A 13,728-nucleotide genomic window follows, 5' to 3' on the forward strand; every position below is an offset into this window, starting at 1 on the left:
ACAATATATTCGTATTAGCTGTAAAATTCTGGATTCCTTTAATTTCTTAGACTAACTAATAGATATATTCCATGTATTTCACCACGTCAACTTGTATACAAAGTAAGAGTTTTCCGTGATCATGATGCATGCAACTGCGTCGAAATATCGGGAGCTCGACAAAAATCAAAAAGGTAATATCGGTCAATATCCTGGTCAATATAAGTCTATTGTATACAAAGTATTTAATACAGACATAGCGTATTAAATTTAATTTGATTATAATACTTAACTTACTCTTTTGTACAATAATTATTTTGACAAAAAAGTAAGTTTTTTTTTAACATGGCCACAGACTAACGGACGACGCGGAGACGTGGCCTACTATGGGGCGAGCTCGCCTGGAAAGTGCCTGGTCACCCTTGTGAACCTTTACCTTTGCTGGGGAAATGTGGGCTCCTGCAAGGAATTCCAGTATCGATACTGATTTTTGAAGTGACACTTCTAATGCGACTTCCAACTGATAGCGCGTAACATTCAGTCAGGTTCGTTGCGCTCACTCATTACATTCATTCACTTATTCACTCAGTCAGTGAATGGTTTAATGTTTGGTTGGAATGTGCGTGTGTTATATTTAGATAGACATAACTAAACGCGAAATCGTGATGGTCACTTGACGAAATGATTGGAATATGGGACTTTTGGTTCGAGCGCCATCTATCCGGTCTAGCCTCGTGAATAATTAATTTATTTTACTCATTAACTAAAATAGCCGTGCGTGTGTTTTATATTTAGATAGAGTGCAAATGATTTGAGCAAATAGCAATGTATAATATTTAAAACAGTAAAAAAATGGACGTAACTAAACGCAAAAACGTGATGGTCACTTGACAAAATGTTTTTGAGGTTAAGTATGTTAGGAAGTTTCACTTCTTCCGTGCGGAAGGACTCGTTCCGTTCTTCCATGTTTTTTTTTATTTTGTCTTTGTTTCACATCATTGTGATTGTGTATTCTTTGTTTCAGAGTTGGACCTCGATTACCTGGAGCGCGGTGGAGGTGGCACCATGACAGTGGGCGCGCCCAGCGTGGAACCCAGCCCAGACAGCTTGGACCTCATCAAAGTGGTCCTACTCGGCGCCCCGGCTGTGGGCAAAACTAGTATTATACAGGTAAATAGACCTTTATCTTGTCATTCATTCATGGTCATAGTAGTAGAACCAAATAGATAGGAGTAAACTACGGAACGAGGAAAGCAGACTTACCCTGCGGTGGAGCACAGTAGGCTTCAAAAGCTTACTTAAGGCAAGGTGAGTCATTACAGTAGGCGCGCCTAGTGTGGAAGCTAGTCCAGATAGCATGGAACTGGACAAAGGGGTGTAAGTGCAACCACTCAGGCGCTCCGAGTATGTGTATTAAAATCTGCCCATTCCTCGGCTCACAGCTACATGGAGCAATACTACAGGTAAACATCAATAGTAGAACAAGTAGTGGTGCCAAAAGTGGATCCCCGTCTGGACAGTAAGTTCAGCAGTAAGCAAAAGTTTAAGCACCTTTGGCGATGGTGTAGATTAATATGACGGCTACTGTTAGACCGATTCGAACGTACCTTAACATCAGAATTAGAGTTTGTAATGTAATAGTTACGAGTATTTGTAACGCCGAGTGTGGAATTGAAAAACGAGCAAGTGAAAGTATTCTACAGTTGAACCACGAGCGAAGCGAGTGGTTCGAAAATAGAATCCTGAACTTGCGAGTTTTTTAACACACGAGAAGTAAAATACATTTGCACCCTAGTGTAACACAAAACTTTTCCCCTCACTATAGCGAGGAAACTACAACGCAAAAAATGCGTTTATCACTGCTTCCAGTAGTTCCACAGGTGGTAAATCATCTTTATTACTAGATTCACCTCCTTTTATCAATTTTAAAGCAGTTAATTTGACTTTATTCAAGGTCAAATTACTTTACCCACTAGTGGATAAAATGCGTTTTTACCCGCTGGTATTAAAGGACAAAACACGTGTTTCCGAGCTAGTTAGGGGAAAAATATATTTTTTAATACAAAAGCTAAACATTTTGTTGGTCGATTTAATTTGTTTAGTATTTAAAGTAAGTTCTTTAGATCGATAGGTTCTTATTGTTTCTCTTGACATGTGTTTACAAAAGAAATTTTTTCTTTCTTAATGCTGTGTTGCGCTGCTTAAAATCCTTTTCAAAATTTCTCTCGTGCTTAGTAGTTTAAAAGCATGACTGAAATATCATTTTTATATCAGTGAACATTGAAATTGGCATGTGTATTCAATTACAAATGTGGTCGTAAAAATTGCAGGTTATCTTCGCTCGGGTTCTTAAATTATTCCGATCAGAAGTTTATTGTCTCGCCGGGAAATAAAACTGAAGGAATTGAATGGCACGTTCCATAATATGTTATTTAATATTGTGAAGATAGTCTTCATTTATACGGCAATAAGCTGTTGATTTCTCTTAAGTAAAGCGTTTTTGAGAAAGGTGGTTAATGGAGTAATGGGCAAAAATCATTTATTTCCAATATTCATCATGATTTATAATTAATTGAAATTGACACCGGAAAAAAATACTCATTTGTTTTGACAAGAGAAATCATTGTTTCGCTGTAATTCATTTCGACAAGACCTTAAATTAAAGCATATTATAAGCATTTTGTCAGACGAAGAATCGCCGACTGATTTTAAACATGTCCAATAGCAATTATAATAATCGTGAACAGTACCGCGTTTTATTTTTTTTTTTTCAACATATACGGCCAGGTTGCATCAACATCAACGAAACGCATCAGAAGTCTGGGCATTTTCAGAATTTGGAAAATTAGCGTAAGTTGTTAACAACAATTAACTCAATGTCAGTTTTGTGACGATAATGAAGCATGAAATTTCAATAAAAATATGGTTTTTGTGTTAATTGCATAAACTTTAAGCGATAATCTACATTCAGAATGTGAAAAAAGTAATTTTTTTTGTTAATATTAGTAATAATCTATGGAATGTATTTCCGGCAATAAATAATTTCATTTCATTCATTTTATACAGATTTTATGCTTAATTGTCGTCACAAAACTGACAGCGAGTTACTCTTTGTTAACAACTTACGCTTTGAAGGAATCCAAATTCTAAAAATGCCCGTCTATGAAAATTCCCAAAGAAAAAAGAATGCGAATGCTAAATTGGGTTACGGACGGTTTGCTCCAACCGACCCTTAAAAGCATAACACATTGAATGAAACACATAGCTTTCGCATCTTGAATTTCTAAAATAAAGGAATATCTGATATCTATTATACACTCGCGATCAAAAAAATCGACTCAAGCAACATTTTTTACTTTTGGTAATTTTTCCGGAAAACGGGAAATGTTTCAATAAAACTTTGAATGCAATTTAATTACAAATTTATTCAGCTACAAAAAACAGTAAAAGACAACGATTTCGCTTGCGTAGTTTTTAGGTTATTACAGTTTTTGTACAAAATGGCATTTTGCATCGTTTTGATACGCACAAGTTGTGCACCCTTGAGACCAATAAAAACCGATGTAACCGGTTATTTCTTATCAGTCGCTTATCAGAAGTTGACCAGTGCACATCTTCACGCAATCTTTCACTGAAATCACCTTGGAACAATGGATACTACCGAAGCTGAAGCCGCCGAAGTCGTCGCCTTGGTGAATCGAGGATTCTCGCAGCGTTCTGTTGCTGAGCAGCTGAATTTAAGCCAGTCGGCTGTCTCCAGAGTTTACCGTCGGGTTTGTCGGTTTGGAACCTTGAAACGGAAACCAGGATCTGGCCGTCAGCGGTGCACAACGGAGAGAGAAGACCGCTTCATCGACACCTCCAGTCTTTGTAATCGCCACCGTACCGCTGTTGCCATCCAGCGACACCTGATGCGCAACCGGGTTGTGCCTGTTAGCACCCCAACAGTTCGGCGAAGACTCAAGGAAGCCAACCTTACCCCAAGAAGGCCTGCTACTGGGCCCAAACTGACTCAGAGACATCGGGACGCTCGGAAGGAATTCGTGGCGACCTACGAAAATTGGACCTACGACCAATGGAGCCGCGTACTCTTCAGCGATGAGTGCAGAGTGTGTCTCCATGGCAGCGACAGAAGAGGACGGGTATACCGAAGACCTGGAGAGAGATTCGCCCAGTGTTGCTTCGCTGAAACAGTCGCCTACGGTGGAGATTCCGTCATGATTTGGGCTGAGATTTCCATGGAGGGGCGGACCGAGCTGGTTTTTGTTGATGGCGGGGGTCGAGGCGGTGGTTTGAATGCAGACAGGTACATCACCGACATCCTGCAAGACCGCGGCGTCCCCTACGCCGGGTTCTTTGACGAGAGGTTCCATTTAATGCAAGACAATACCCCTTGTCATACCGCCCACGTCACAAAGGAGTACCATTGACGCAGTTGGCATCCTGACTCTGAAGTGGCCACCTCTCAGTCCCGATTTAAATCCCATCGAACACTTGTGGGATTACCTAAAACGCAAGGTTTGAGCTCGCGATCCCGCTCCGGAGACAATTTTGGCCCTGAAAGAAGCTTTGGTCGAAGAGTGGAAAGCATGCCCCCAGGACACCATCAGGAAGCTGATAAGGTCAATGAAGAGACGCATGGCATGTGTGAAAAAGGTTTTTGGTGGTAACACCAGGTATTAAAGATAAAAATAAATTGTAATTCTTTCATGAAAATGTTTTTTTTCTTTCGTTGTCAAGGTCATTTTTGCACCCAAATTTTACACCTCCTTGGTATGATCGCTTGTTTTTCATGAACTGTAATTTTTCGCCTAAAAATCATGCTCGTATCGAAAGCTTACACTGTAAGCTCTAAAATGGTACAGTTACTTTTTTGGTCTCATGATTGGTTCCGGAGATATTAAACGATGAAATAAAAAATTCGTTTGAGTCGATTTTTTTGATCGCGAGTGTATATCCGTATATTCTTGAGATTAGGAGCAGAGTTTACGACCCCCTTTATATAAGTTGAGTTGAGAGGAAATGACTTATGAGTGCCATCGATCAAACATCAGGGTCGACCTTTTCCTCCATTGTGAAACGAAATGGGAGAATCGCTCCGTTTCGGAGGCATTCTTTGGCGTAAAATTAAGGATAATATCGTTAAAGAAGGAAGTTTTACCCAATTATTGCTGTACTTACTTACAGGGACTTGAATAGTACAGATTGACAGATCTATTATTTTACATAGATAGCACGTAACTCTCAATAGTATTATCAAATGTTAATATTAACCCTTTTTAAAATGGAACCCGTATACAGGATGTTTTTTGATAATGGGACTGTTTGAGTATTAGCTACTAAATCCCGTGCTGCTGCTGTTACGCAAAAAAAGGATGTGTTCCCTTTTTTTGTGCTAATCGATCCCATTCATATTCAAATAAGGGCCACTGGCACCAACAAAAATGGAGAGTTAACCCACCATTCTATATGTAAGTTGACAGATGACAGCCCAGTAACCCTGAGTTAAGTGGTTGGTGCAAGTGGGCCTAAGAGCAATAAAAGTCCGGCTAAAAGACTTTAATCTCTATGCTATTTTTTAAGACAGTTGATTGTAATCTTCTCTTTGATGTTTTTAGGGTTCCGTACCAAAAAGGTACAACAGGAACCCTTATGGTGCGACTCTGTCCGTCTGTCTGTCCGTCTGTCACATTTCTAAATATCTCGAGAACTACTAATGCTATCAACTTGAAATTTGGAATAGTTGTGAACATTGTAAACCTCTACAAATAGAAAGTATAATTTTTTAAAATATATTAATTTTAATTGTAGAAAATGGTCAAAATGAAAGGGGGGCAAACTGTAAATTTCAAGTTACTAGGTCGAGTGGGGTATCGTTGGAAAGAGCTTAAATTGAACGTAAATAAACTATTTTTTATAATTTTTTTGTTGTGGAAAAAAACAGAATTTTGAAGGAAAATGTAAAAAAAAATACCGTCCCCCCCCCCCCTTATCTCCGAAGTTTACCAACGAAAAATTATGAAAATTTTAGTAAACATTGGTTTTATGCTATATATTACAGAAAAAATATAATCATGGTTGTATTTTGAATACTTTTTTTTTAATTCACAAAAAACTTTTCAGATTTTTACTTTCAATTTACCCACCCTTGCGGATGTATATCGTACTTAAAATTAATACGAGATGTTACGTAAGCCATCTTCTGTCCAATAAAGTAAAAACTGTTTAAATCGGTTAACATTATAAAGAATTATCCCTGAAAAACCAGGTCGCGCAAATTAGTTAGCAAATTGACCGGGAGATGGCGCTATACACTATAATACTCATTAGTGCACTTTTGTCTTCTAGTCAAGTCATTAGAGTTATATGAAAATATGAGATTATTTTTACTAGGTAGTTTGAAAGAAAGTTTGTACGGAACCCTCGGTGGGCGAGTCCGACTCGCACTTGGCCGGTTTTTTTTAATAGATCCAATAGTCAAAGATACAACTAATATACTAATACTATATCTTAATATTCACTTAATATACACACAAAATGGCGGAACACGATTCTCAATATATCTTGTCATGGAAATGGATATTAAATCGTAATTTGACGCGACGTGTGTAATATAGTAAATTGCTCGTGTAATAACATATCTCATGCTTGGAGGAATATTTAGAGGCAAGTACCTATAAGGCTACAAGAATATGAATAGAAACTATGTTTACAGATGCTAATATAGATAGATAAATAGAATACTCTTTATTGGCACAACTCAGCAGATACAGTGGAGACAAAACAAACGAGCAAAATGACAAATGAAATGAACAAATTTAATGATCTACTACAGGCCTTAGCGTCTATTTCAGACGATTTATGGTGCAATGTCCGAGACACATCGCTTTTGATGACTAAAGAGACCTATGCGAGAGCGACATATTTTGCCACATACCTGACAAGAAAAGCTTGCAACCGATTGCGACGTTTCGCTATGGTGTCTTCTTTCCCTTTTGTCAACAAGTGCCACAAACCAAGGGCCCGTTTCTCGAAAGGTGCAAGCCTAGTATTACAAGTGCGCGAACTGTCAAATCGTATGGGCTGTCATGGAAATACACTTGTAATACAAGGCTTGTACCTTTCGAGAAACGGTCCCCTGGTCTCATCGACGAACTTGCGACCTTGTCTCTCTGATATGCCATGATATGCTTAAGATCTTACGCAGGCAGCGCATACAGAAGGAGCTGACTCGGCGTTCGACTTTGGCATACGTCGTCCAGGTCTCGGCTCCATACTCTTGTATGCTCAGTATAGAAGCCTCTAATACCAGTACCTTGGTTGAATGATCTAGTTTTGTAATATTTGTGCTTTAAACGGGTCCCATGATTGATGTTCTGGAAGCCTGATATCAATACAAGGAGAAAGCGCATAATCAACAAGTTGTGAACAAGAATCGGTCAGTAGTAGCATGGTCGATTATATCATTTGTCGCGTCATGCGTCACTACCACACTACTTAATACCTACTCATTAGAACAATCGCAAATGCAAGCCGTGGCTTGGGCGCCCTGTTCAGTCATGGAAGCGGTCCGTCGCGTATGAGCTACGAGCGGCCGGGTTGAGTTGGAGTGAGGCCACGAGGGTAGATGAAGATAGGAAGGTGTGGCGTAAGCTCGTGAATGTTATTTGTAGCTCTGAGGTGACTTGGGACTACAACACATACACATATTCGTTAGAATATAACAGATATTGTGAAATGCGGTAAAAATACAACCATGCAGGATCTGAAGCGTAAAGAAAGCCGTAATGAACTGTAGTAAACAACTCTTCCGGCCTAGCTGAAATTACAATCGTTGACGCTAGACGCCGATCAAAACGCAGTCTGGTTCTATCGCGCCAATACGGAAGAGCGATAGAGATAGCTAGACATTATTTTAAGCATTCCTGCATTTGGTTCTTAGGGAGATAGGGAGATATGAGTTTTTGGCGCGGGACATGAATGTAATATTTGAGCATCAGATTCAGGCCACAAAATTTCATACCTACTCTTTAACGCGAACGTCCCCTATACTATGGAGCAAACAAAGTTTATGGTACAAGGATAAGCCTTCAACAACAATATTGATATACGGCGTAGTTTACGTGTCGTAACCGTGAAGGCAGAGACGTAAAAGGACAACTTTTATTTGACGTAAAAGCATCGGCAAAATTACCACCTGGACGAAGTAATACTCTACTGAAACAAAGTATAATGAAGTCAGATATAGCTAAGTGTAAGGAACTAGAAATATGATGTTTATAACATTACTGTGCTTATGACTTAATTTAGAAGACTTCGGACTCCCAATATACCTGACATACAGCATTTGTTAGGACACTCATAAAAGGGAGCGCAGATTCTGGGCAAAATGGGTTTCTAGTGGTAACAGAAAACTTAAAATCATTACCGTTTAAATAGATACTTATGAACTATATTTATCAGAAGTAAGGTCTTGAAGCCTAAATGTTGACAACGATAGCAGCACGTCATAATTGCATAGAGAGAGTTAATTTAGAAATAGAAATTAAAATATTTATCGATATATAGATCAAGGCACGTTGCAAGGCAATTTCCTCGCGCGGTGAACGTGCTAAGAGCTATGTAGAGATACCTCGACCGAAGCAGTGCACCGTGCGTTTTACTCAACCGAGCAATCTGCCGTGTGGCGCAGGCGCGTCTTCAATAGACGTTTGCCTCGTAATGTGCTTCGCTCTGTGTGGACCTACCTAGGCATAACCTTATGGGCTTCTCCATAACCATATGGAAAACGTCATTGTACCACATGGTAATAAATAAAACAGTGAGTATACCCGCATACATATCTGAAGCCTATATCAGAATTCAGAACTGCGATTGTAAAACAAAACTTGCCCAAAACTTGAGTTCCATGTCCGATTCCTTTACCGAGTACCTACAATTTATCCAAAAAAATACAATACCTATTTGGGTTTGTTGTTATCTCGGGCGTATTTACAACAACAACAACAACAATTTCTTTTTATTGACAATTGGAGCAAGCAAGATTTACATAAGTGGGTTTGGGTACATACATTACAATATGTTTCTTAGTTTAACAGTAGTCTTCACACTAGGTCAAGCCTGTGTCGTGAGGACTAAGATGAGGCAGTAAGAGCAGACAGAATTACCAACAAGGTGGTGCTAATAATACAACACAGTATTTACAATTCTTGTTTAAGTTCAATATATCCTCGTAAGGCCCACCATAGTTAGTTTTCCCATTTTGAATTTGAACCTTATTCTATAAATAAATTGGTAAGATTTTCGTTTGTTTCAAAAATCAGTGTAACAATGGAAATTTTACTTTATTCCGTTCTTGGAAGGTTCAAATTAGATTGCAATACTATGTACATTGTAATGTACATTGGGCCCTACGAGGCTATAAGTGGGAATAGTAAACTAATTTAACTATCACATGCAGAAATTGACATACATGCAAACAAATACGTGTGTGTGTGTGTGCGTGTGTGTGTGCGTGTGCGTGTGCGTGTGTGTGTGCGTGTGCGTGTGCGTGTGCGTGTGCGTGTGCGTGTGCGTGTGCGTGTGCGTGTGCGTGTGCGTGTGCGTGTGCGTGTGCGTGTGCGTGTGCGTGTGCGTGTGCGTGTGCGTGTGCGTGTGCGTGTGCGTGTGCGTGTGCGTGTGCGTGTGCGTGTGCGTGTGCGTGTGCGTGTGCGTGTGCGTGTGCGTGTGCGTGTGCGTGTGCGTGTGCGTGTGCGTATGCCTGTGCCTGTGCGTGTGCGTGTGCGTGTGCGTGTGCGTGTGCGTGTGCGTGTGCGTGTGCGTGTGCGTGTGCGTGTGCGTGTGCGTGTGTGTGTGTGTGTGTGTGTGTGTGTGTGTGTTTCACTGGAAAGGTTTCAATACCTCCTCCGTTTCCTTATAAGAGAGAGAAGCTAACCACCTTCGAAGAGCAGTCTGAAATTCCTTAACTTTTAGGTTCTGTGTTTTAAGAAATTTTATTATTTGATTGTACACATATGGATGGAGGAATTGAGGAAAGCGACGTGCATATGCCGTTGCCGTTTTATTTCGTGGAACGCGAAAAGTCCTTTTATTAATGAGCTTTGCAAAGCCGGAGGAGGATATCGTGTTACGATGCATTTCCAACGGCTTAATAGCGTTAAAATACCGCTCAATCCCCAGCCTTTCATTGGACTAAGTCAGTGCCAAGTTAGTCCTTGCGAGTTTCTCTCTATGAATATTGTATTGCATTCTATTGTGGCAAAACAGGAACTCACAGACCAACCTTCTGCGTAAAATAAACTATGACCCTTATTCATAAACGTAGTCTAAAATTATCAAGCCGATAAAGTTCGCTTGTCCTTTTTTATCACACCAATACGTCGGAAAGGGACAAACGAACTTTATCGGCTTGATAACTTTAGAGCACGTTAATGAATAAGGTATTTAGTGTTTATTAGAAAATAATTAAAAGTTTTCCAGAAAAAGTGTATAAATTACTCAGGATTGTTTGTATTTTACGCCTCGTACTTGAAAAATATGTCTCAATTTGTGCATTAAATAGTACATTACGATACAAATAAGGAAAAGAAGAAACTAGAAACGAGTGGCAATAAATTAAAACACAACTGATTGGAATGTTTTAAACTGAGACGAGTTACGAATAACCACTCCGTATGTGTATCGTACAGCGATTTACAGTATATATTATGAATTATGACCCTTTAAAGTTTCGACATAAGCAAGTAAAGCATTACTTTGTGCACTAGTGTGAAAACAGCTCTAAATGTACTATAAATCCAGTTTTTCATATTATATTTTAGTTGCTATTGACATCTGTGTTCACCTACAATTTATGAAAATATTTATATTTTAACTATTTAGATAGAAAAATCATCGCAACCAACCTTTATATTTATAAAACTGTATTTAAAGAGAGTGCTCTCTTATATTTCGTTAAAAATACAAAACTCAATCAAAAATCGAATACTATTTCAATATTTTCCACAGAGCACTGTTGGTTTGTGTAAACCCGTTCACAGGCTAGGCTAGTAAATAGAATAATAAAGTAGTCCTTTGTTAAAAATATTAATCTAGTTGCCGGCCGGTTGCCGCGCCGGGGTTATTCATGAATCATGAGCTCGCGCTGTGACGCTATAAGTTTAGCCAGAAATTGCTTCGAGCAAAATTGTGTGACTATATGTGTACTGTATTTTCTCTTTCGTAGAATTTGTTAAGCTACTTTTATGTGTGACTGTTATTTTAACTCTTCTCGCGGCGATTTTATTACCGAAAACCGGCGAAGAGCGTGTCGGGCCACGCTCAGTGTAGGGTTCCGTAGTTTTCCGTATTTTTCTCAAAAACTACTAAACCTATCAAGTTCAAAACAATTTTCCTAGAAAGTTCTTATAAAGTTCTGCTTTTGTGATTTTTTTCATATTTTTTAAACATATGGTTCAAAAGTTAGAGGGGGGACGCACTTTTTTTTCCTTTAGGAGCGATTATTTCCGGAAATATTAATATTATCAAAAAACGATCTTAGTAAACCCTTATTCATTTTTAAATACCTATCCAACAATATATCACACGTTTGGGTTGGAATGAAAAAAAATATCAGCCCCCACTTTACATGTAGGGGGGGGTACCCTAATAAAACATTTTTTTCCATTTTTTATTTTAGCACTTTGCTGGCGTGATTGATATACATATTGGTACCAAAATTCAACTTTCTAGTGCTAACGGTTACAGAGATTATCCGCGGACGGACGGACGGACAGACAGACATGGCGAAACTATAAGGGTTCCTAGTTGACTACGGAACCCTAAAAACTGCAAATGGCGTCTGTTTTAGCCGCTAGCGCTGGTCGTTTTTTTGCCTGCCCATATTTTAAACTGGCTTTGTGTTTAAAACATGGGCAGCGCGATATCAACTGTATTGTCAAATTGTTCTTTCAAAAACATAAATAAGCATTGAATATCAAAATATAAAAAAAATTACAAATGTAGATACTTAGGAATCTTATCTTGTTATCTTCTTTCTGTTTATCAAGTTATTTGACATGTTTGTTTAACAATTCTTTTTCTTTCCAGCAATTCGTGTGGAGCGATTTCTCCGAGGAGTACATACCGACGGACAGAAAACACACATTCTATCCTTCGGTGATCATAAATGAGCACCTCTACGAAGTTAAAATCACTGACGTGCCAGTCATCCCTTACTTCCCCATCAACTCGTACTACGAGTGGGCACACTACCGTTTCTACGGACTAAGGAACGCCACTGCGTATATCCTGGTATTCGATTTGTCAAACGTCGAGACATTCCAGTACATCCGCACGCTCAGAGACCAAATGGTCGAGAGCAGAGACATGAGGAATGTTCCCGTCCTCGTCGTTGGAAACAAGCAAGACTTGCTTTGCAGTAACACGCCGTCAGCCGCAAGCGGTCTACAACAGCTAGCCATAGCTGAAAGCGCTTGCGGAGATTCAAGAGAAAAACGAAGGAATATCGTCAATCTTGTTCGCAAGCATTGGAAGTGTGGTTACGTGGAGTGTTCCGCTAAATATAACTGGAGGGTTATAGCTGTGTTTAAAGAGTTGATGGAGATGATTGATGCTCTAGAGTGGAGTGGTGGGGGGAGGAGTTCTGAACCCCCTCCAGACTCCTCGGCGGGGGGCGCGTCCGAAAACAGATGCACCGTCACTTAGCACCATTGCAAGACTTATAAGGAACGTTTGAAGATTGAATGGAAAAAGTTTTGTTGAGATTGGACAATGTTTGAAACGCACACTAGATTAGTGTTCTCGATGTTAAAATACAGTTCTTAACTACTTTGAAAAAATCACATATCTCACACTGCTCCTCAAAGACAAAACGTAGTAAGTCTATATGCATTGCATACATACTTAATACATTTTTCTCTTCATTTACAGAAGAAGATACAAGTTTTTTTCAAAGTAGTGCCGAGTAGTTGTTATATTCCATGTAAGAAATATCAGTTTTTCGAAAACACGATTCAGCTTAACATTAATTCTCTTGTTTGAGGTTCGGACACGCGTCATGTTTTTCTCTGAATCGAGTCTGAATATTTGCTTTTCGTGTATTTTTATTTACCAAAGCTATCGTTCCATTTTCATTTACATCCGTTCCGAATTTATCATAACAACATAAATTAAATATAAGAAGATCATACGATTCCATACATTAAAATGCGACCCCCTAAGAACGCGCATACACTACACCACAAAAAATGCCTTGTTGCCATCGATTATTTGTAGATTGACGTTAAGTGTTACTTTCGATCCATAAATCTATGTCAAAAGTACTGACTGGTCTGTAGTGACTTAACGCCATCTACAAATACAATCGAAAGCTACAAGACTTTTTTTGTGGCGCCATCTATGGGATAGTATGATCTTCTTATATTTAATCTATGATAACAATTAAATACATATTCCACCATACTTAGGGCCAGTTGCATCAACCACATTCACATCATCACAGACAGACACATCATCGTCACGTAGCAGACGTCTATGGAACTTCCCATACAATAAAATTTAACGAACGCTTTAACTGTGACAGACGGTTTGATGCAACCGGCCCTTACTCAAAGAAAAAAAATGAAACTCTTAAGATTAAAATTGTAATAACGGTATAAATTCCGCAAATGATCTGCAAGAACTTATATTTAGTCTATCTTCAAGACTTCATTTTGAAGAATCGGATGTGTTTAGTTACTTTTAATGAAG

At 39.0% G+C, this 13,728-nt stretch overlaps 1 protein-coding gene across 2 annotated transcripts in view; it reads left to right on the forward strand.

Moving 5' to 3' along the window:
- Nucleotides 1-13,211, forward strand: part of LOC125236406 (ras-like protein family member 10B) — a 71,246-nt gene extending 58,035 nt beyond the window's left edge. For both annotated transcript variants that reach the window (XM_048143197.1, XM_048143196.1), the window contains exons 2-3: nt 1,004-1,149; nt 12,067-13,211. In XM_048143197.1, the coding sequence (XP_047999154.1) occupies nt 1,004-1,149; nt 12,067-12,684 (764 nt within the window). In that variant the 3' untranslated portion in view covers nt 12,685-13,211. The remainder of the gene's footprint in view (nt 1-1,003; nt 1,150-12,066) is intronic.
- The last annotated feature ends 517 nt before the right edge of the window (nt 13,212-13,728 follow it).

Source organism: Leguminivora glycinivorella, chromosome 19, assembly GCF_023078275.1.
Source record: "Leguminivora glycinivorella isolate SPB_JAAS2020 chromosome 19, LegGlyc_1.1, whole genome shotgun sequence".
Classification (NCBI taxonomy): Eukaryota; Metazoa; Arthropoda; class Insecta; order Lepidoptera; family Tortricidae; genus Leguminivora; species Leguminivora glycinivorella.